This window comes from Rana temporaria, chromosome 4 (genome assembly GCF_905171775.1).
Source record: "Rana temporaria chromosome 4, aRanTem1.1, whole genome shotgun sequence".
Classification (NCBI taxonomy): domain Eukaryota; kingdom Metazoa; phylum Chordata; class Amphibia; order Anura; family Ranidae; genus Rana; species Rana temporaria.
Window position 1 is genome coordinate 230282131 of NC_053492.1, and position 23616 is coordinate 230305746.

General features: G+C 39.8%; 1 protein-coding gene across 5 annotated transcripts in view; it reads right to left on the minus strand.

Moving 5' to 3' along the window:
- The window catches only part of COL12A1 (collagen type XII alpha 1 chain), a 245105-nt gene that overhangs the window by 173341 nt on the left and 48148 nt on the right, over nt 1–23616 (minus strand). For 4 of the 5 annotated variants that reach the window (XM_040349963.1, XM_040349962.1, XM_040349964.1 and 1 more), the window contains 6 exons: nt 22761–22934; nt 20212–20502; nt 19469–20071; nt 17175–17447; nt 11727–11999; nt 10080–10352 (listed from right to left, as the gene is read on the minus strand). The exons of the other annotated variant lie outside the window; for it this stretch is intronic. In XM_040349963.1, coding sequence (XP_040205897.1) covers nt 10080–10352; nt 11727–11999; nt 17175–17447; nt 19469–20071; nt 20212–20502; nt 22761–22934 — 1887 coding nt within the window. The remainder of the gene's footprint in view (nt 1–10079; nt 10353–11726; nt 12000–17174; nt 17448–19468; nt 20072–20211; nt 20503–22760; nt 22935–23616) is intronic. 5 annotated transcript variants of the gene reach the window in all.

The window sequence follows — 23616 nt, forward strand, 5'->3', positions numbered from 1 at the left end:
TGCCTGAGACAGGAAAACAGAATGCTAAGCTTCAAGTCTGCAAACTAGATATTGTACCTATTCTAACCCGTGACAATAAAGTATGGGTATTGATTAAAATGAGAGGTCACAAGCAGTGGAAAGCAGTGAAAGTGCAGTCTCTGTAAGGTCTTTCCATAAAAATGTTGGCAATGGGAAGGGAGAAGGAATGGTGCTGGAGCAGTACTAGGTGTTACTAGCTTTGACCCTGACTATAATAGAGGGGTTACATATTCCAAATGACCTGAATCATGTAGACATGCTCTAGGGACTGCTTGAGTTTTTGGTTGAGAAAATAAATACCATAGGAACTGTTTGAGTTTTGGCTGAGAAGAGACATCAAAATAATTACAGTGGTGAGAAAAAAAAGGTCTAGTGTGGACTTCCTCAAAATGTTGTCGATGTTTTCTGCTCCTTAATTGTAATGTTTCTTACTCTCAATGTAAATGTTCCCATAGTATCATGGAGAATGAGTACTGTACTGATCAGTAACTGACTTCATGTCTTGTAAACCTTGTTGCTGATAATGATACAACATAAAATAATCATGTGGGGGTAAAGGCTTAATCAAGACAAAGCAGTCAGTGGAGAAAAATAAGCCACGGGGAAGGCCAGCAGTGCTCACCCCTAGAATCAGATTACGTACAAACTATTAATTAAAAAATAAATACAAAATATAGCATTCAGCTATAACGAATTCAGCTAAAATGATTTTCTGGTTGTTTCGGGGCTCTTGAATATTTTATAATCACTCCTGGTAGTTTCAGAAATTCAATGACAGAGAAAATCACATTGTTGTCTATTTAAACTGACATTAAAAGAAAGTTCCAGCCCAGACTTTTTTTAACAGCGGATAGTTTATTTATGTCTAGGTCATCCTGATTGAAGTCCTAACACTTCTGCTTTCAAAAGAGGAAACTAACACCATGGGTATTGGGGATAATGCAGAGGCCCTTCCATTTTTTTTTTCAAAACGTATTTCTTAACTGTGTATTCCTTCTAATTGTGGAAACAAATCGATAGGTGGATAGTGGATATTTAGAGATGTTTGCTTTGTTGTTTACCTCGAGCCAGGAAATGCCCAGAAGCTCTGTTTTGTACCACTTTATTCTTTAAAATCAATAAAAAGAATAAAAAAAAAAACAGAAAACTAAAAAAAGTTGTGGATGGAGATGCACTTTGAACAGATGGGTTTCCTGCATTTAGACCGAAGTGAATCCCTGAAATATGTTAGAAATAAGTACAGTATAAAGAAAAGTGATCTGAATATCAATAAAAACAAATTCATAAGGTTGAGTAGATACTGGGCAAAGTCACCAGCACAAAAATCAACACAACAAAGATCTAAAGGCAAAATAGCTCACCTACCAAAAAATGCATGAGATGCCGATCCTCTCAGCCGAGTTGCATCAGCTGCAAACTGCAGCATGCACAGAGCCCAGTCTATCTGCCAGAAATTAGCTCAGTGTTCCTGGGTCTAGCACCCTACATATATGCCAGAGTGTAAAGCATCAACAATAGTGTGTCTACTCTAAAGCCTCGTACACACGATAGGTTAACCAGAAGACAACGGTCTGAAGGACTGTTGTCCTAGGTTAACCGATGAAGCTGACTGATGGTCCGTCACGCCTACACACCATAGGTTAAATAACCGATCGTGTCAGAACGCGGTGACGTAAAACACAACGACGTGCTGAAAAAAATGTTCAAAAGTTCAATGCTTCCAAGCATGCGTCGACTTGATTTTGGCATAGGTGTCACTGCTACGAGACACCACAAAGCCGGAGACACAGTAAGTAACACTACCTGTAATTATAGTTGGCATTAAAAGGACTCAGGTAGCGCTAAATGTCCATGGGTTAGGGGCGCAAATTACTTGTCTTGCCTTGGGTGCTGACAACCCACGCTACGAAAATTATTTTACCGTTAGGGGTCCCCACAACTTGGGAAATGTTATCAAGGGGTTACAGCACTAGATAAAGACCCTTACCCATTTCACATATAATGAGGAGAACTTTGAATCAGAATTCTGTAGTCTACTGTGCGGGAACAAGGAAAGGTAAGCACATGCTTCTAGGAGCATTGAATTACAGAGGGCAATGATACATGAAGTATAGTTTTTAATATATAAAGTCATATTTTAATCATCTGAGATTGATCTTCAGAACATGCATGACTAAAAATGCTAATGAGTGGACCCCTTTAGGTTAAATGTAATTAGGATCCCTGCATTGGCCAAAAAAAACTGTCAAGTACCCTAAAATAGACACACCTGAATTAAATAATTTGCTTGATGTCTATTGTTCTCTTTGTACTATTACCTATGACGACACTGCCCTATAATCATCTTCTTACTGCAAGCCAAAAAGAATATTTTTCTTTGCTTTAACATCTAGTTCCAAGTAATATATAAAGGTGGGCAACTTAGGTCTTCTCTTATTTTTGTATGTTTTTTTCTGTCAGCTACAGGACTGTAATGCAATAAAAGTAATTAATATCTGTGTTGTAATCAGATGGCACATTTGCAAATGTTTTTAATCTCAATGGGCTTGTCTCAATTTTGCCGACAGCAATGGAAAAAGGAAAAGTATTTTACCATTCATTTCATCCCAGCAATCAACATCAAGACTGACTTAATATATTAACTAAAGTGTACTCTGTGTTTGCTTTTCAAATTTGTGCCCCGAGGTAGTAAAAAAAGGAATGTGTGCCAAGATTTTTCTAACCACCTCCTAACTCCTGGGAAAGTAGATTACTTAAACAGTAGCTTTGAAAAGCAGTCACGGATTATTGTATTCCCTGTGCTTTGCCTATCTGTATTTTCCATTACGTTTCCTTTTTGGGCAATGACACAGTTTAGCAACAACTTGCAAAGTGTCATGTTGGACCAATAAAGAAAAAAAACAACAGGGAACATTAAAGCAGACTGCCATCCTCATTGGAATCCTACACTTCAAAGATATGTCTATGTCAGCCATAAAATCTAAAGTATTCTGTCTAAGTGATTAAAGGGGGGGGGGTTTTAGTTTAAGAAAATGATTGTCCACATACAACATATCAAGTTTCTTCTTTAATTTCACAGAACATGAAAAAGCTTTGTCAGTGAAATAACTTCTGCAAAAAACATCACAGACACTTATCCATTAAATGTTCCACTGTGACAGGTTTCCTATTCATTTCCTCTATAATAATCTTGCTTTCCTGACAATTTACTAGAAATTTCTGCCAAAGTTATATGAGATGGTGCTATTTAATGCAAGCAGACAATTTCTGCAAGATTCAAATGGGTAAAGAAGACAGCTCATAAACAGATGTCAACATTTTCATCTCACATACAGCTCAGTTATATATGCCACTCTCTTTGGTCAGGTTCAACCATTCCTTAATGTTGTCACTGTGGAGTTTATTTACTAAAGCTGAAAAGTAGTGCACAATCTGGTGCAACTCTACATAGAAACCAGCTTCCATGTTTGTTTGTCAAAGCTTAATTGAGCAAGCTGAAGTTAGAAGCTGATTGGCTACCATACACAGCTGCATCAGATTCTGCTCTCTCCAGTTTTACTAAATTAGTCTCTATGCTACAACTAAACAGAGGAAGAACATGTCTAAATCTTATTAAACAATCTGACAAATCAAACTTTGTTCTGCAGTTTAGAATGGCTTTTAAAATATAGTACTCATCCTTGTTTCTAGTAACCTTTATGTTATATTTTCTTTCTTACAGAATAAATATAAATTATAATTCCTATTCTTTTTTTATCATAATGATATAAAGACAGCATTTTAAACATTGAACTTAAAAAGTCTATCATTTTGCCCATTTAAGTCAAAGTGACACATTCTCTTGTAAGACAGACCTCCCACCCACCGATAAGCTTTCCTACACATCCCCATTCTGTGTTAATGGGTTGGAGAGCTGATCCTGATTCTGTATAAACTCCTTATTGGATTGGTCAGAGATTACACCCAGTAACTTCTTACTCCTCCTAATCCAATGACAGTGTTGGGCCTGGTAATTGTCTGTTCAGGCTGAAGCACTTTATCCTAGGAGGAAGTTACATTCTTCTCTATACTTAGACGAGTGTCTCCTGCTGGGCTATTGCATATCACATCTGACTGGATACAGCCATTTTTCAACCGACAATTTATCACCCAGGATCTTCAATTGAGAAACAGTGCAGATGGACTAATCCCTCATGAATATTGTATTTTAACAGCCACCATCGTTGGTTGTCATAATACCTTAAAGCGGATGTGCCACTAAACAAATATATTAAAAGCCAGCAGCTACAAATACTGCAGCTGCTGACTTTTAATATAAGGACACTTACCTGTCCTGGAGTCCAGCGGTGATCGCAGCAGATGACGAGCCGATCGCTCGTCACCCTGCTGCTCCCCCCTCCATCCACGGTGAGGGAACCAGGAAGTGAAGCGCTCCGGCTTCACTGCCCGGTTCCCTACGGCGCATGCGCGAGTCGCGCTGCGCCCGCCGATTGGCTCCCGCTGTGTGCTGGGAGCCGAGTGTTCCCAGCATACAACGGGGGACGGACGGGAAGGGGAAAAAAAACCCGTCCTTTGCCCGTATCGTAGGGCCGGAAGTGGGTGCAGATACCTGTCTGTAGACAGGTATCTGCACCCCCCTCCCCCCTGAAAGGTGTCAAATGTGACACCGGAGGGGGGGAGGGTTCCGATCAGCGGGACTCCACTTTAGAGTGGAGATCCGCTTTAAGAACATCTTCATCTGGCCATATGCTGCCACTGTTCAGCTGACAATTTTCCACCCAGTTCCATTGATTTTTTCAAGATGGCCAACAGATCCAGCCACATAGCGAATTTTAACCGATTCATCAGGAACTGGCTAAAATTTGCGTGCATGGCCAGATTTACCTTAGCCTCATCCAGTGACATTGCTCTTACTCTCAATATCCTGGCCACTGAGGCAGTCTCACTGCATAATGGCAGTGTTGCCAACCGTCCGTATTTTTACGGACAGTTCGTAAAAATGGGCACTTTTTTCCCCCGTTCGGAAATGTCCGTGGTTGCGGAAATGTGCCAGTAAAAGTAGCCGAGATCGGTTCGGCTTGGAACTGAGCATGGAGATTGGAGGCAGGGGGTGATGGTGGCTGCGGTGGCACCACAGCGGGGGGTGGAGGCAGGGGGCAATGGAGGCAGGGGGAGATTGGAGGCAGGGGGTGTTAGTGGCAGGGGGTGATTGAAGGCAGGGGGTGTTGGTGGCACTGCAGAGGGTGTGAATAGAGACAGGGGTTGTTGGTGGCAACGAAGAGGGGGATGGAGGCAGGGGATGATGGAGGCAGGGGTTGATTGGAGGCCTGGGGGAGATTGGAGGCAGGGGGAGATTGGAGGCAGAGGGAGATTGGAGGCAGAGTGAGATTGGAGGCAGGGGGAGATTGGAGGCAGGGGGAGATTGGAGGCAGGGGGAGATTGGAGGCAGGGGGAGATTGGAGGCAGGGGGAGATTGGAGGCAGAGGGAGATTGGAGGCAGAGGGAGATTGAAGGCAGGGGGAGATTGGAGGCAGGGGGACATTGTGGCACCGCAGATGGGGGTGAAAGCAGGGGGTGTTGATGGCAGAGGGGGATTGAGGCAGGGGGTGATGTGACTAAATAATTTGCCCTTATTATATCGAAAATAACAAAAATATATGTTTGTTTACCTTATTATCTACCTTAAATCACATTGCTATTTGCCTAGCGTACTTGTTTGTAGCCTAAATACTGAAATTTGCACCGAAAAATGTAATTTAGTAACTTTTGTGAATTGCTAGTAAAAACGTGGCTGTGCCAGTAAATTTCGGGTGTCGTGCCAGTAAATTTCAATCTGGTAGGTTGGCAACATTGCATAATGGTATGGAGCTTGGCAGGATTTAACCAAAGCAGGCAAGTCAGGCCCCAGTAGCAAAGTGAAACTAAATGAGAGAAGGACATAGAAGAGGCTCCCTGACTAATAAAAGTAAGAGCACACATAAAAAGGTGAAATTAGGTAAAAGTTTTAAAAAAATGAAATTTTTTAACATCTATAATCTTCTTTCAGGCCAAAACTGGCAACATGGCAACTGTAGAATTGACTAGAGGCACAGATGTAAATATTTGTGAGCCAACATGAGAGTCTGTGGTATCAAACATTATTATCCTGATAAATCTCAATTTCAGCCATGATATCATTATGTACTCTAAATTGTAGAACTTTAACTAGGTTTTTGAAGAATCCATAGACAAATGCAGATTAGTATTCATTAAATGCCAGATTTTTTTCTGTAGCCTCAAGATAGATCTGTTTCCTAATTAGTTGTTACATGCTTCTGATAAATCAATAGTATGTAATGGGAAATGTTCAGAGCTGTCTTTTTCATAGCAGAACCCAAATCTCTTCAACAATCTGCGGTTGACTGAATTTTCATATAGACATGACATTCATCAAGTAACAATACATGATAGTGAACTTTTCTGTTGAGTGCAATGTATACTTCAAGATCATGTACAGTACCTGCTACATGAAAAAAAGTAGATAATGGATACTATTATATAATTATATTTGCATAAATGTGTGCGAAAGGTCATCTTTTAATACAGTTGCTTTCTCCCATAGCCATTAGACGAATGGAATATTAGGTCTTTGTCAATTCTTCATGCCTCATTAATTTACATTAATTTGATTAAGGTAATCAATTAGTCAAGACTCAAACTATGCAGGTGCCATCATAAAGTAGGATTTATAGAATTTACATTCAACTAAATACATGTCTGGACCACTACTCTTCTAGTTAAATATGTGGCTCTCTGCCCAAAACTACACCTATTTCAAACATTACCTAAGTCTATCCCTGAATAAACACTCCTTGAAGATTAGACTGCACTCATGGGTCTTGTTAAAAGACGGTTTACTTTCACAGGTCAGTGCATTTCAAACTTCCTGAGGAAGTGCAAACGGGATGACCAGGAAACATTAAAAATAATATTTTTTTAGTGGGAGATGCACAAAGTGCTTGGTTTTGTCTAAGAGCTGCTACAGTCATCTTAAGATATTGTTTTACTTTATTATACAGTTTACTGCACTGTCTAAGGTGAAGATTTATTTTCCAGATACAGAAGTGGATTTTTATGGCTTTATACATCCACAATAATAAACTTTGCTAAAAAAAAAAAAAAAAAAATCCCAGCAAATATAAACATACTAAAGATGTTAAAAAAAGAATGCTAACAATAGTACATTTTGCTATTTTCATAAAAAAGCTCTGTTAATATAAATCAACTCCCTGTCTGCTGGCAGCAGTGCAGACTATTTTATTCTTTGGCCACACATAAGAAAGGAATCTGTAGGTTTTAGTACCATAAAGAATTTGAATGAATTGATCACTGAGTGCAGATGTCTGTTGTTGGCTATGCTTCTACATCAGGGATCCTCAAACTACAGCCCTCCAGCTGTTGCGGAACTACACATCCCATGAGGCATTGTAAAACTCTGACATTAACAGACATGACTAGGCATGAAGGGAATTGTAGTTCCTGAACAACTGGAGGGCCGTAGTTTGAAGTCCCATGTTCTACATGATGCAAAAGAGCATGTAACTGCAGAGTTTTACTTCTACCAAGTTTGATGCTTGATTGGTAGAGAAGAAAATTTGGCCTAGTCAAACAGATATGGCAACTACAGTATGTGTGTTCCTGAGGAACTGAGTGATCTGTGGTGTGTAAATATCAGCCATTTCCATGAACCTGTTCCAAGTCTGCCTGTTTAAAGTTCCAACCTGAGCACTTAATCCATAATGTTTCAGCTCAATCTAAGGGGTTAATTCATTAAAGCATAATTTAAGAATGTCCAGTGCCATTTGTAAATGTATACAATATAAAATTATAATCTGATTTAAAAAGCATGTGTGTTTTTGGGGTGGTATTATGTTTTATAAACATCAGTTAACAAAAATGGCTACTTAAATTTAGTGTTTTTATATTGTCACTAGTTCTTGACTTAATGAAATTGTTTGTGAGGTGTCTATCAAGGAGAGCTGTAAATTGAGCCAAATTCAGCTGTAGATAAAGATAAGTATTTCAATAAAAGTTGACTGTTTCATACAAACTAAAGCTGGATATATATGTACCAAGATTCGTCCCGTTCAGCAGCAACCACTGGTTGAACACAAAAACTATACATGTATACCCGATTAATGAATTTATACAAAAAATATAACAATTCCCCAACCTAATACTTATTTTTGTGAACTGAACATTGTGATAAGAAAATTATTGAGATCAAATAAAAACCATATTTAAATAAATCATAGATCTCATGCAGGTAAAGTACCTCATACAATACAGTGGATTGACACCTAAAGCAAATCTTGGCCATTTTCATGCTTTAATCCCTCCATTCCCAGCAGCTCATACTTACTTTCCTTTACAACCCAATTTAGCAACTCATAGCTTTCAATCTCGGTGGATGAACAGAGCAGATGGGGAGCAAAATACTATACTGTAGCATGCATGAAGTGAGACTATAAATAAAGCTGAACTCCAGTCATCTTTCAGAGAGCCCCCTTTGTATTGCAAAGCTTGTTTTACCATGAGGTAATGAATAGGGTGAAATACTTACCTTGCCTCTCGCTCTCCTGGCAGTAGGGGCTTTCCTTCCCTTTCCAATGCTCCTGGTATGTGGGCAACCCACAACATCCTCACAAAGAGTGCAAGACTATTGCTCCTGCACTGTATTTTATGTTGACAAACAGCTGCAATGGGTCAAGCCGCAAAGTGTAGCAGCGTCAGGTAAATCATTATATAGAGAGGAGAAATTCAGAATATTTGAAGACTAGGGTAGGTATTTCACCTTATTCATTACCCTATTGACAAAACCAGTTATTTACACTTTCAGTGAGGAGGAGGAGGGGAGAAGGGGCATTGCAAGGTGCATTTTTTTTAGCTGACTGGGGTTCAGCTTTAAACCTGTAAGGATAGATACATGTGAGGTGCCATTGTTGACTTGTTTTTAGAAAAATGTATGCTGTCTGCCATTGCACATCTCTTTCTGAAAATACAAGTTACTTGAATATTTTTGGCCTTTGTACTATCTGAGCCACTGACATCGAAAGAACATGCAGCTAGTGGAGTCAACGTGAACTTTAGAAACCTAAAATTACTAACTTGATCATAGCGAATGACCTTTAAAATTTTAAATCCAGGCTTGCCAGCTAGGTAATTAGCATTTTTAAAAGGATGTTAGGAATGGAACCCCAAACATTACTATCAGAAAAGGTTGCTATTAAAGCTGCCAGCTCCAGAGTGGCCATCACAATCCTGGCTTTACTATCTGGTGAGTCACCTCTATGGTGAAAGTATGCAGGACAAGTATTCAGTCTTTTTAGGCTGAATTGGCTCCATGCTTGTTCAAAATAAATAACTCCCTAATTGGTTAAGCCAGCATAAAGGTGACAGTTGTTAAGCCTGCATTTATAAACAAAATCAACAGTGACAGCTCTCATATTTATATCCACAAAGATGCACTTTAAATCATAAATATAAAACTATAGAAATCAAAAAAAAATTACCCTCTCTCCACCTCATTGAAGATTGCTTATCAGACTTTTTGTTCAAGAAATAGAATTCAACCGATGAAAACTATTTTGTTTTAAACATGTTATGTTACCACCATAAACAAAAAGTATTTGGAAAACTCGTTCTGCACAAAAGTTCAAGTTTATTAAAATAACATAAAAATTCACTAAAGCACATTTGGATTGTTGTCACCATGGCTGGATTTCCATCACTGGAACATTCAGGTACAAGCACCTGGGATCCCAAAGGCGATACCCCTGTGCTAGAATTCCCATGTTTTTTCTGAGAACATGTTCTTTATAAGGCTTTGCATACTGTGACTGTGCAGTAAGAGATGATGGTATTTCTAATAATGATGGTGAAAAAAGTGTGATAAAAAAACAGGGAAAAAACACCTCGTTGCCTTAGCCCCCTACAGCACAAGTTTACTGTGTCTAATAGCAAGCTCAGCTATGGTTATTCCATTTGTTTTATTAACTCAGTAGTAAAATATGACTTACCATCAAGAGTAGTTCCTTCCCCATTGAGGGCTGATCCAGCTCCTGACCTGTATAATGGATTTACAGATAGAGAGTATGTTGTACCAGCATCCAGCTGTTTTAAGACAGTACTGGTAATGTTTCCTCTGAGTGTAACCTCTTTGGGCTCCCCTCCTGTTGCTGGTGTGTAGGTTACAAGGTAGTTTAACACTTTGCCAGGTGCTTTATCCCAGGACAGCTTTAAACTTGATGTTGTAGGGTCAGAAACTCTGAGGTTTTTAGGTTCTCCTAGAACTGAGTCAATCCAAAGATAAAAACACATGAGTATGCGTTTAGCGTACTGAGGTTCTTGTTATTTAATCATCATACTTTAAACAGTGCATGATATAATATACAGTCTATGACTTCTTAATGGTTATATACCTGTTATAGAATAAAAATCTGATGCAGATCCTAACATTCCCCTTCTTAATATAGCAGGATTTTTCCTTACCTCCTGTCCTGATGACAACCAGACAGGACATGAAGGAATCTCTTTTACGGAGCTTCCAACAGAACTAAAACTTGACAGGCATTTTAACCCTTCCTGATGTCACCCAAAATCATCTGTTCATATTTAATTTAGTGTGTACAAACATTTTCAGTTAAGAAAACGATTGTTTCTTTTTCTTCCCGTTTACACTGGGGGTGCAAACTGGTACATGTATCAAAACAGGTGTATTTGATTAAATGGTTTCAATTTTTTTTTTTTTAGGGATGCTGACATTTTATAGAGAATCAGCATTTTGTAAACACTACTATTACCAATTGAACCACCTATTATCAAAACCTCAGGCCAGTTTTTAAGCTGAAGTAAAACTACCCATATACACACATGCTTGCACTAAAAGCAGCAATGCAAAGCTTTCAATTGAAACTCACATAACTGTCCAATCTTTGAACAATGAATTCTACACAGGTGCTATAGGTTACAGCACTTGACAGTTTGGTTTATTAAAAAGCACAATGGACATTGATGATTGTCTTTTATTGACATTTGGCCAGTGATTTTCTACACTGCTTAAAATACTAACATCAGCTCCACTGCAAAAATCTTTATCTAGTGTGTCATTTACTTTGTATTTCTAAACCGCTAGTTATTTCCTTATACTTCCTCCACAAAGAGGGTTGTACATTTTCCTTGCAGCCTATGCCTTCTAAGGAACTTCTGGGCTGCATGATGTATAGTGGCATTCAGACCCTTCTTAAGAAGCTTGGGCATCATGCATATGATCCCTGTACATGTTTGGAGTAATCTCTGTAGGCAGTGCTGATGTCTGACATATCGGCAGAGTTAATTTGTATGAGCAAACAGTGTCTGGAAGAAGGGGTGCTTATCACACCCTGTCATGCCATCACAGTTCTGACAAGCATCCCCCTTCCATCTAATGGTTTCACAGGGTCATATAAATAGAAAAAAGCTTAAATGCTGTGTGGTAAAAAAAAAAAAATGTTATGTTAGTATGGGACATTAAGTGAGATAGAGTTATAAGTATTTGGTATTCATGTAGTTGGGCTATAAAGTCTTAGTTGTGGGTCTTAGAAACCACTGGCAGCACCCCTGGGATTAAAAATGTGAATTACAGAAGTGAATGACTGACAAAATGTAGTAGAGCAGGAATAACATACTTTCTTCGGTTGCTCCATTTCCTTTCAAGGCTTTTCCTGGACCTGAATGATACTCAGGGGTGACTGATACATGGTACTTTGTGTCAGAAAGAAGACGCTGTAGTGTTGTCGCTCTTTCATTTCCTGGTACTGTTACTTCTTTTCTTTCTCCACCAGCAACTGGCCGATAGTCAATTCTGTATCTCAAAACATTTCCAGGAGCTGGAGACCAGCCAACTTTAAAACTATCAGTGGTCTCATCACTTACTATAAGATTTCTAGGTGCTCCTTTTACTGTAAGGAATAGAAAGAAAAAAACAATAATCACAAATCAGACAATTTATACTAATGAGAAACTTCATCAATGCCTAAAAATAGAAGACTCCAACATGCAATGCTTAAAATGTCAAAACTGTCAATGTGTTGCTGGTTTAGAACAAGGCCTTGTGGAACTTGGATGTAAAGCTGCAAATGTTTTGCTTATTGTTTAATATGGGTTATTTAAGTTAATAGAGTGCCTCACTTTATTAGGTCAATCATAACTTGATGTTGAAAATGTCAAGATTGCTGCCAAGATGTCTTTACTCACAAGCTGCAAGTCGGTATACTGGAAACAAAGATACCTCCCAGCAAGCAGTTAATAGAACATTCTAACTGGCTGACTCACTATGCTTCTTTCAGTTTTTTTCTATAAACAGGGGCGTATTAAAACAGCTTATGAGACAGTTATTATATTATTACACTGTTATGTTTCTTAGCCACTAACTTTACATTCTTAAATATGCACACAAAGAGATGATATTTTAAGCTATCTCAGGCTGTGCAGCATTATGGCTGATGTGCAATGTTTAGGGGGTATGCCAACTTTTACATCAAATAACGCATGTACTAGTGTAATTACCAAACAGACCTCTGCACTATGGATGACATCATACTCATTTTGCTTCTTGATTCTGAGCTGAGGAGGTTAGCTATTCACAACCAATTACTTCCCCTAAGAAAGGGCTTTCCCTTTGAGAAATCTGAGTCCATCTGTAGCCTCAAATGCAGGCTCATATATGTATTAGTTTCAACACTGACCAGAGAGAGGAGTGTAAGTCACTGAGTTCCTAATGTATTTTACCAGCAGCTTTACTGCCATTCCAAATCAGGGTTCTTCCTATTTTACTGTGTTATAAAGTACACTGTAGTAACATGTTTTTACTCAATATTGTCAGAAACATCATCTGAAAGGTTGTCCCAGACATGCACATAAGAACATGCACATCTACCTCAGATATTGGCGCCTGCTGGGTTATTTAACGCTAGTCCCACTCCCTGCATGAGATTATTGCTGAATAGTCTTCCAGCTTCAGTTCCTGTTATCCCTGATCCTGAATCTGCTTGACCATTTTACTGACTTGGCTTTTGTCTGACATGCTTCTGCATAATCCATGCCTGTCTATGTTTTTGTCCTGCCCTTGTCTCTGACCTCTGCCTGGACTCTAGACCAAGATTTTACAACTACTCAAACAGGATTTGGCTTTTGTTTGATGGGACACTACAATCAATGAGCAGACAACAGAATTTGAGGTGAATCTGATAAATAGAAAATCAGGAAAACTTGAGAGGAATAGGCAGGACTACAATTCAGGATGTGAGTTCAATTGGAAGAGGGAGAGAGTTTCTATGCCTCCAGTGGACGAACAAGAAGGGACATGAGATAATTGCACTAAACGCCCAAATCATGCCTACCAACAGAATGATAACCAATTAAGAACCCCCCCCCCCCCCCTGTTGATACATACTACAAAGGAGAGACTAGAAATTTCAATACCAATAGAAATAGGAATAGAAACAGAAATAAATACTGGAAAAAAAATAAAAATAAAGTAAAGATGAAAATAAGAATAGAAATCATCATGATAGGCATAATGGAGAGCTTTGTGGTTGGTCGGGGAAGGTGAAACCCGCAGAGTAGAAAGGCATAGCATTCAGACTTCTTTCTCCCCAAAACACCAGGCAATTAATAAGCCAACGAAAAGAGGGCGAAGGGGAGGGAAGAAACTCAAGAAGAGACCAGAAGTAGCAGAAGGCCATTCCACTATACAAATCTACAACCTCTCTAAATGTGTGTTCTCAGAAACAGAACTTGGGCTGCCCAGGAGAGGCCTTAACTATGCCCCTTAAAACCCACCCTAATCTTTTCAAACTTTTCATTGACCTGAATAGGTTTGTGCGAAATCTCACAGTTAAGCGTCATTACATGCTTAAAGAGATAAATGGAGTAGTGAATGAGAACCAGGGGACAACTCCCCCCCTCTTCTCCTCTTGAAATACTGGAGAATGAAATGTTGGAAATTTCAGAAGAGCTGTATGTAGAAGGGGGACAAGAATCTGCGGATGAGATCACTGTTCCAGTAGTAGAGGCAGGGGTCATTAACACCAAGTTTAGACCTAAATCCAGCTTCTACCCACATTGCAATAAAGGCAACTCTATACCCATTTTTATGAAGTGGTTACGGAGGACTTCAGGAGTGTTTGCTGTGCCAAAAGATCGAAAAAGGATAAGAGCCATGAAGTGGATGTAGTAGGCCCTCTGTGCAGCCTAAAAAGGACTCAGTTATTATTAAGTTATTATTAGGAAATCTGATAAAGGTGGGGGCCTAGAAAAACAGGACAGAGATTAGTATCTGGAGAAAGCCTACAGACTAATCGGGGGTTCCGGCACATATGAAAGACTCTCGTGGTATCCCACTGGCATCTATAATGGTGAGATAAAAAGGCTGCTTGATAAAGCACTACTAAACCAGGTCCTGACTAAAAATGAATACCAATTTCTGTATTCAAAACATCCAGTGGTGCTCCACTTATATCATATACCAAAGGTGCAAAAGGATCTGGAGAAGCCTCCCGGTAGACCGACTATTGCAGAAATCAATAGCCTGACCAGCAACCTAGACCGCTATATCGACCATTTCCTTCAGGATTTGGTAATTAGCCTGCCTTCGTATACCAAGGACTCTGGCCATGCTCTAGAGTTTCTCACCTCATAAACATGGGAGAAAGGCTATAGATGGCTAGCACTAGATGTAGCATCACTATATATATATATCTATTCAGCATCAATTTGGCCTTGGAGCAGTGGAGTACTATATGGCAGAGGCCCAACTGTTTAACCGAGCGCAAGCACAGTTCTTGTATGAGTGCATTGAGTTTACATTAACCCATAACTACTTTTTATTTATGGATAGCTACTGCAAGCAAGTACGGCCATGAGGGCAAGGTTTTCCCCCAATTACACCAACCTCTTCATGGGATATTGGGAGCTTAAAAACATCTGGTCGAATAACCCTTATGGGGGCAATGTAGTTCTCTATAATTAAAAGAGTAGTTACAAGTGCGGAATTAGCAACTGTGGAAATTGCATACATATGTGTCATCGGAAAAAGGAGGTAATCGGAATGGATGATAAAAGTCACAATATCAAACAGTTTATCAACTGCGGTACCTCGTATGTGATATATGGCCTCCTCTATCCCTGTGGACTATTATATGTTGGCTGCACTTCATGACCTATGAGGACAAGACTGAGGGAGCATAGGAGTAGTATCACAACAAAAAAAGAGAACTACTCTGCACCTCAACACTTTAAAGAGGCCCATAATAGGCCCTAAGGATCTTCGGAATTGAGGCTATAAGTAATGATCTTGATAGTGGTAAACAGTATTTTACTCTAGGATCCCTGTCCCCTCAAGGCCTCAATGAGGGGATTGAAGGGCATAATGTAGTTTAACCTTGTTTGGGCTTCTGTTAACTTGGCTAGCCTGGTCTAATCCTGTTATTCCCACCATGACCCCCTGTTTGTTAAAGTCTTGCACCCTTCAGACTCCCTCCCCTCCCATTCCACCATGCATTGGGCTTAAAATCCTGTTTTACCCCTTCCCAGTTCTTGTTGACCAAACTACCACCCTTAGGAGATATGCCCAATATGGGGTCCAGGCTTGCTTTTGTTACATAGGCATGTCATCACTAACCTGCACGCATATGTTAATTATTCAGTTTTAAGTTGTTGTTCACTATGAATTTTGAATTTAGGAATTAGGCATAAGGTCAAATATAGCATTATGTGCCGTTGTGCCCCCATGGTATACTGTATCTATGTGTATGTGCATTGTTTAGTTGTTATGATCAGGTAGGGTGACCCCATAAAATATGCTGGGGTCGTAGGTAGGATATTTTAGATTAAAAACACTGGGGTAGATTCAGAAAGCAATTGCGTCTGCGTATCCATAGATACGCAGCGTAATTGCTAATTTGCGCCGGCGTATCAACTTTTCTGTATTCAGAAAGCTCTATATACGCCGACTGCAGCCTAAGATATGACTAGCATAAGGCTCTTATGCCGTCGTATCGTAGGCTGCATTCTTACGATGGCCGCTAGGTGGCCTTCCCGTAGTGGTCAGCGTAGAGTATGCAAATTGCATACTCACGCCGATTCACAACCGTACGCGTGCCCTGCGTTCGTTTGCGAACGTCGTTTGCGTTTGTCGGTTTCTTCGTAAGGCTGCTCATGCTATTAGCTGGGGCAGCCAATGCTAAGTATACCCGTTGTTCCCGCGTCGCGATTTTTAAAAAGTACGTCGTTTGCGTAAGTGAATCGTGAATGGTGCTAGACGCCATTTACGTTCACGTTGAAGCAAATGACGTCCTTGCGACGTCATTTACAGCAATGCACGACGGGAAAGTTTCCCGACGGAGCATGCGCACTACGTTCGGTGCGGGAACGCGCCTAATTTAAATGATCCACGCCCCCTACGGGATCATTTAAATTACGCGCGCTTACGCCGGCCAGTTTTACGGAGCGCCCGCGCAAATTACGGAGCTACTGCTTCGTGAATGAAGCATATCGCAAGTAATTTACGAAGGAGTAGCGTTAAAACGGTACGCTGCGCCTCCATAAGAGTGCGCAGCCCTACCTGAATCTACCCCACTCTCAATACTCAAAAATAATGTTTTACATTTTTTTATATTTACATTGTCATTTTCTATGAATCCGCAATATAGATCTGAAGACATTTTTCAACCCACCAGATCCCTTAAGATGGCAATGCCTTCCCCCTTAAAAAGTCTGCTGCAAATATTCAGCAATATTTACACTATTATACTCATATTGACGTTGACCCTGCTAGAAACATGAATAGACACAAAATAGGATGTCCTAAACAATACCCTCTCCGTGTTTCAGTCATCATTACAGGTGGAAAAAGCACTATGTAGGTAATCATAAGACACCAGACAATTACAAAAATTACATTATGGGTCTAAAACATGAATTTTCTGAAATATAGTATATAAGTATATTTTATTCATTTAAAGATGTAAACTATTGATTAATTATTAACTATTAATTATTATTAACCATTCTTAAAAACAATTAATAAAATAAGCTTTAAATAATCTTTTAATCTATGATGTCGGATACTTTACCTTCTAGAGTTGTTTCTTCCCCATTCAGTGGAGTGCTCCATCCTTCCTCATATTCTGCCTCAACACTGACAGCGTATGTAGTTTCGGGAAACAGATTTGTAAGAACAGTAGTAGTAGTTGGAACTGGAACAGTAAAAATAAATTCTTCCCCACCAACAGCAACCTTGTACTGGACACGGTAGGATAAAACGTCATCAGCTCCTGGAGACCAGCTTACTCGGAAACTGTTGGAAGTGACCTCAGAAAACTCTAGATTGGATGCTGGTGTCAGAGCTAAAAAAAATGTTGCATAAAAAAACATTAAGGCTTTTGAACATTACTACAGAAAAAACATTAAGGCCTTGTTAATATGTATTTGTCATAAATTACATGTGTAAAGCCTGCTTAAATAAAATTATAGTTTTTCAAGTGAACCTGACCTGGCCTAAAACACGATTAAAGCATCAACACTAACCTTCTGGTAACTTAGCCATACCCTCTCCTGAAACTTTCCCCTACCCCGGCCATTCAGTTGTCAAATGCCAGAGCCATGAGGACAACTCAAGATTTGCATTCAAAACAATGGATTATATTTTTTTATTAATATTATCTGGACCTACATGAGTTATTGGCTTTTTTCAGATGTTAGGAGTTTGAGATTTTCCATGTTGTAAAATCTTTGTGATTTATTATCAAACACAGGCTATACACCTCTAAAATCACTAGATATATTGTGAAAAAAAACATACATGTTATGAGGGCTAAGAACTCCAAATAAGTGTGGGAAGACCAATATTACCTACTATTTTTAGTAAAATATCTGCTCGTATATGGTCACCTTAGGACTTACAGGCCATATTCCCTATATAATAACTTTCAGCACTTGTTGTTACATTTTAACATGTATTGTATACATTATTATTGCAACAGGGTATGAATGGGTCTACAATATTGTATAATTGCTATTTTGCGGCATAAATACATGATCAGAATAAAGTTGGCCAATCATCAGCATTAATTCATTTAAAATCATTGATCAATCTTTCTTCTACAAACATTTTATTTGTGATTATGGCAAACACATTTTGCCCTTATGCATTACTGCATGTAGAAAATATGTTTATGTTGTTAAAGAGTAACTCCACTTCTGTTGAGAAAAAATAACATTTCCCATCTAAGTGATCTATGTACATTACAAGGATTTTACAAACTTTGAAGAAATCCTTGTGTGTTTGTCTGTGTCCATGATGTAAGTGAATCTAATGGGAGTAATTATCAGTCAGCTGCTGCACCTGCAGGGCTCTAATAAGGAAAATTGCAGGGTCTGCATCCCTTTAGACACAATTCCCTATTATGAGTTTCTCACCAAAAATTACACTTTTGTTGCAGGGGATGCCTGATATCTGACTTGTATCTTAGCACACTGCACAGATCTGTGGATCATGTTTCTCTGTCACAGCATAAGCAATGGATTTATTTTTGATCACTTATTTCCTTTCCTCTGGGGACCATGATGTACGTACAGTATTCCTGCAGGCCCCATCCTCAGCTCCTGGGGTGAACATTATAAGCAGCCACCAGTTTATAATATTCACATGGTTTAGACTTAGTTGCCATACATTTATGATGTGGTAGGAAACCACAAAACGTGCATTGGGGCAAATTTTGATGCACCATTTTTTTTTTAGATGGTTTTTATTTCATCCACTCGCAAGTTACCACACCATGTTGCTTTTCAAGAGATTCTATATGATGGACAACAATCTTATACCTAAATATGTCATCTCAAAGTTGCTATGATTGTTTTCATGAATATCTGGTTAACAATATGTGATGGATATGCTTGTTTTACTATGCATGTACTCATTTTGCTGTCATGTTTTTTAATGTACGAATAAAACATGTCTTCTAACATTGACTCATCTTTTAGCCATGCTAGACGTACCTCATTAATAGTCCCAAACCCTCTCTTTTTTGTATATAGATATAGGGATGGAGATGTGTGATCCCACACACCTTGTTTAAAGTCCCAAACCTCTCTTTTTGTGACTTGTAACTTAGTGCAGACTTCTGGGAAAATCAGTGAGCCAATCACATAAGCAGGAAATTATGTTTCTGGGGGGCGTTCTGTACACATTCTGTGTACAGAAACCTTCCAAGTAGCCATATTGCATTGCATTTTACAGAAAATTACAGAACTGTAGATTGAAAAGATAAGGTAATTTATGTATTTTTTATTTGCTATTGTTTTTTTCACAAAAGTGGAGTTACCCTTTAAATGTATGATTATTATTACCTTCGTTTTTGTTACTTACATTTCCGCTTTATTTTTTCAGTTTCTTGCTCAATTCTCAGACAAATAGACTGTGTCAATTCAAAAGAGATTCTTTGGAAGGCATCAAAGTCTTCTACAGTAAAAACGTGGGTGTCCGCTGGTGGTGATGCGATTGATTCCAGTTCAGTTCTCACTGCATCCTTAACACCAACAGCAAATATTTCTACATCGGAACTTCTGAGTTTTTGGGCTGGGTCTTTAAAGGCATCAGATGACTTTCCATCAGTGATAAGTATCATGACTCTGGGCACATTGGATCTTGCCCCCCTGTTCTCAACAAACACCTTTTCCCTGACAAAAGTCATGGCCTTGCCTGTGTTGGTAGAGCCCCCTCTATATGGAAAGGTATTTATTGCATGAAGAATATCTTCAATCTTGTCATACTTGTTCAGTGCAAACTCTGTAAATGGATCTCTGCTGTACTGTACAAGACTGATCTGCACTTTGTTGGGTGAGATGTCAAAGCTTTTTACTAACACTTCCAAGAAGGCTCTGACTTTAGCAAAGTTGGCAACACCAATACTGTAAGAGCCATCAACAAGGAGAACAACATCAGCTTTTATATCCACACCACCGGAACATTCTGTGAAAAATGATACCCATGTTTATTTAATTATTTGTATATTATTCCAAGTAGAAACATAATTAAAGTTTCTGACTTTCTAAAAGGAATCAAAAAACTCTTTAAACAGAAAGGAAAACAACATAGAGTCAATAGCTTACCCACTCTAATTTTCACTGCCTGGGTTTTTTCCAGTGTTGAGATTGGCTCACTCGCTGTAAGTTCTTTCATTGCAAATACATTAATCTGATACTCTGTATCTGGGGAAAGATCCTTCAGAATATGGCTTGTGGTTTTAGGGCCAACATTCACAGCCTGAGATTTACTTCCTGCCAGCATTGGAGTAAGTTGAATTCTGTAGCCTGTGATTTGGCTTGGAGAAGCCTTCCAGGTGATCTTCATAGATTTGGAAGAAATTTCTGTTACAAATAAATCTGAAGGAGGATCCACAACTGGAATAGAAAAGTAAACAGTTTATAAATTGCTTGATTTGGGGAAACAAAATCCGCATTTTTTTGTGCCTGTAAATATATGAAAATGAATGCTCTCTAGGTGGTTGTCAAAGTGTTTGTCAAAAAGGCTGTCAAGAGGATTAAACATGTTTAACCACTTGGCGCCCCAGACCGTCATTAACGTCCTTGACTTTGTGTGGGGATATCTGAATGATGCCTACAGCTACAGGCTGTTCCGCCGCTTGATCATTTTTACGGGAGGTCAGAGGGTGGTGGGACGTCCCCCACTCCCACCGCCCTCCAGTGCTTCTACCGACTCACTGCTGCGATCGGTGAGTCGGAGAATGGATCCGCCAGCCCCGGATGTTGACCGTAGAGATTTCTGGTTGACCAAATGGTCGCCGGAGTCTCTATGATCGTCAGAGGCCGGGCGCGATGTTATGATGTAATGTCCCGCTTCTGCATTAAAAAAAACGGTGCTGTTTAAGCTGGGAAACCAGGATCGTTTCTTTTTTTTTTTTTTTTTTTATAGGCTTCCCAGCCTAGTGGTGAGATGTTTCACATGTTGATAAAGTTATAGTTTTTCTTTATTACTTCTGCTTTTTTCATTGCATGTAAATAATGGATCCCAAGCAGAGGCAACAGGCCATCATTGAGTTCTTGAAGAAGGAGGGATGTCCGACATCCACAGAAGGCTACAGAAAACCACCTGACTTTCAGAAGACGGATCAAAACTCTGCTCTTTTGATGTCATGAGACACGAACAACTAGCGCCCAGAAGCGATTCAGTTCGCATGCGCCGCGCTTTATAAGTTTTTCATTCATTCATTCATTCAATGTTTACAGAGATTAAACCATTGACAAGGGCAATGTGCACAGATGAATGAAGAAGGTTAAATCATGTCATCTCCATTATCATTCTGTAGACCTCTGTGGATGCCAGACAGCCTGCACCCCTTCTACATCAACTTAAAGTGGTTGTAAACCCTCTCTGAGAACTTTCACCTAAAGCAGTGGTCTCCAAACTGCGGCCCGAGGGCCGGATGCGGCCCTTTGCTTGCCTTTATCCGGCCCTTGGGGCAGTATCCCTCCCACTGATACGAGACACTATTCTGACATCTGACACCGACAGTGGAGCACCATTTCTCCCACTGACACCACTAATAGGACTTTATTCCTCCCTATGATATAAACGACGGGGCACAATTTCTCCCCCTAATACCATATGTTAAGTCCCACTGATGCCAGGAAAATTTCCACCCCCCGCTTGCCAAAGTCCGGCCCTCCAAGAGTCTGAAGGACAATAAACCAGCCCTTTGTTTATAATGTTTGGAGACCCCTGACCTAAAGGTAAGCTTAGATTAAAGCTTACCTGTAGGTGCTTGCAATATCTCCTAGACCTACACAGATTTAGGAGATATTTGCGATAAATAATGCACCAATGTCTACGGCGCGTGCACACCGTAGACAACGGCACAGGTGCACTGAGCATGCCGTTGCTGAATGGCATCATGCCGGGAGTGACGTCATAGCTGCTCCGGCCAAGCACAGCTCCAAGTGAAAGATGGACACTTTGTGGAGGTGAGGAAATCAGGGACACCACAGGCCTTGGTTTCAGGTAAGTGACACATAATGGGCTACTATGCGATGCATAGTAGCCCATTATGCTTTACCTTTGCATGAAAACAAAGAGGAAGTAAACCCATCAGGGTTTACTTCCTCTTTAAGGATGGCATGTTGCTTCTGCTTGGAATCCATTATTCACCTGCATTGAAAAAGAAGAGCTACTATACTGGAACAGTTACTTTATCAACATGTGACATTTGAATGACCTATGTAAGTTAATAAATAAAGTTATGCCCTCTTTTGCATTACTTTGGGTACAACCCTTGTATTACAGCTGTTTACTTGCCAAATGATTTGTATTATTGTCCATTAAGTTCTGGTATTTACACAGCTCTGCCAAACAGAACAGTCAGCCTGAAGACCTGACTTTTCTGTACTGTAATAAAGAAATACAACTTAAGAAAGAAAAGAGAGTGAAACAGAAAAAACTTATTGAGTTAATCTTTATGTCTAGATCTCTCCTCCTATCAGCATGTTCCCTGTTAGAACATGAACATTGTGGCACATCTGCTCCTTATGCTGCTTCTACCTCTCCCAGTATGAGATCTGCTGTACAGGGGACTACAATGATCAACATCTTTACATACAGTATATTTAGCACACATATATGTACATACACATATAACACTCACCTTCATCCCCACTAGTGATATCACTGAGCTGCTCATCAACACCAGAGCAAACTTGAGAAATAATTTCATTTTGTACTTGAACAATAGCATCAAAGTTAGGAACGCTGTAAACGTGTTTTAGAGATGGTAAGGAGGCCATTTGTTTTAGCTCTTTTGCATCTGCTGCCTTTATACCTAAGAAGAGAAATGAAGAAAACTGTCATTACATGAATAAGTCATAGATTGCATTTTTAATGTCCTTATATATGCATAACAAAGTGGCCTGTCTTGTTATCAAGGTCATTGCTGTTGCTGTACACCAGAAAGAAGAAGGGAACAAGTTAGCCAGGTAGCAAACTCAGAGGGCCAGATTCTCGTAGACTGGCTTAAAAATGCGGTGGCGTAACGTATCTCATTTACGTTACGCCGCCGCAAGTTTTACGGCAAGTGCTTGATTCACAAAGCACTTGCCTGTAAAGTTGCGGCGGCGTAGCGTAAATCCCCCGGCGCAAGCCCGCCAAATTCACATGATCCGGGTAGGGGGCGTGGATCATTTAAATTAGGCGCGTTCCCGCGCCGAACATACTGCGCATGTGCCGTTCCTAAAGTTTCCCGACATGCATTGCGTTAAATGACGTCGCAAGGACATCATTGGTTTCGACGTGAACGTAAATGGCGTTCAGCCCTATTCACGGACGACTTACGCAAACAACGTAAATTTTTAAATTTCGACGCGAGAACGACAGCCATACTTAACATTGGCTGCGCCTCATATAGCAGGGGCAACTTTACACGTCGCAAATCTTACGTAAACGTCGTAACTTCACTGCGTCGGTCGGGCGTACGTTCGGGAATTCGCGTATTTTGCTAATTTGCA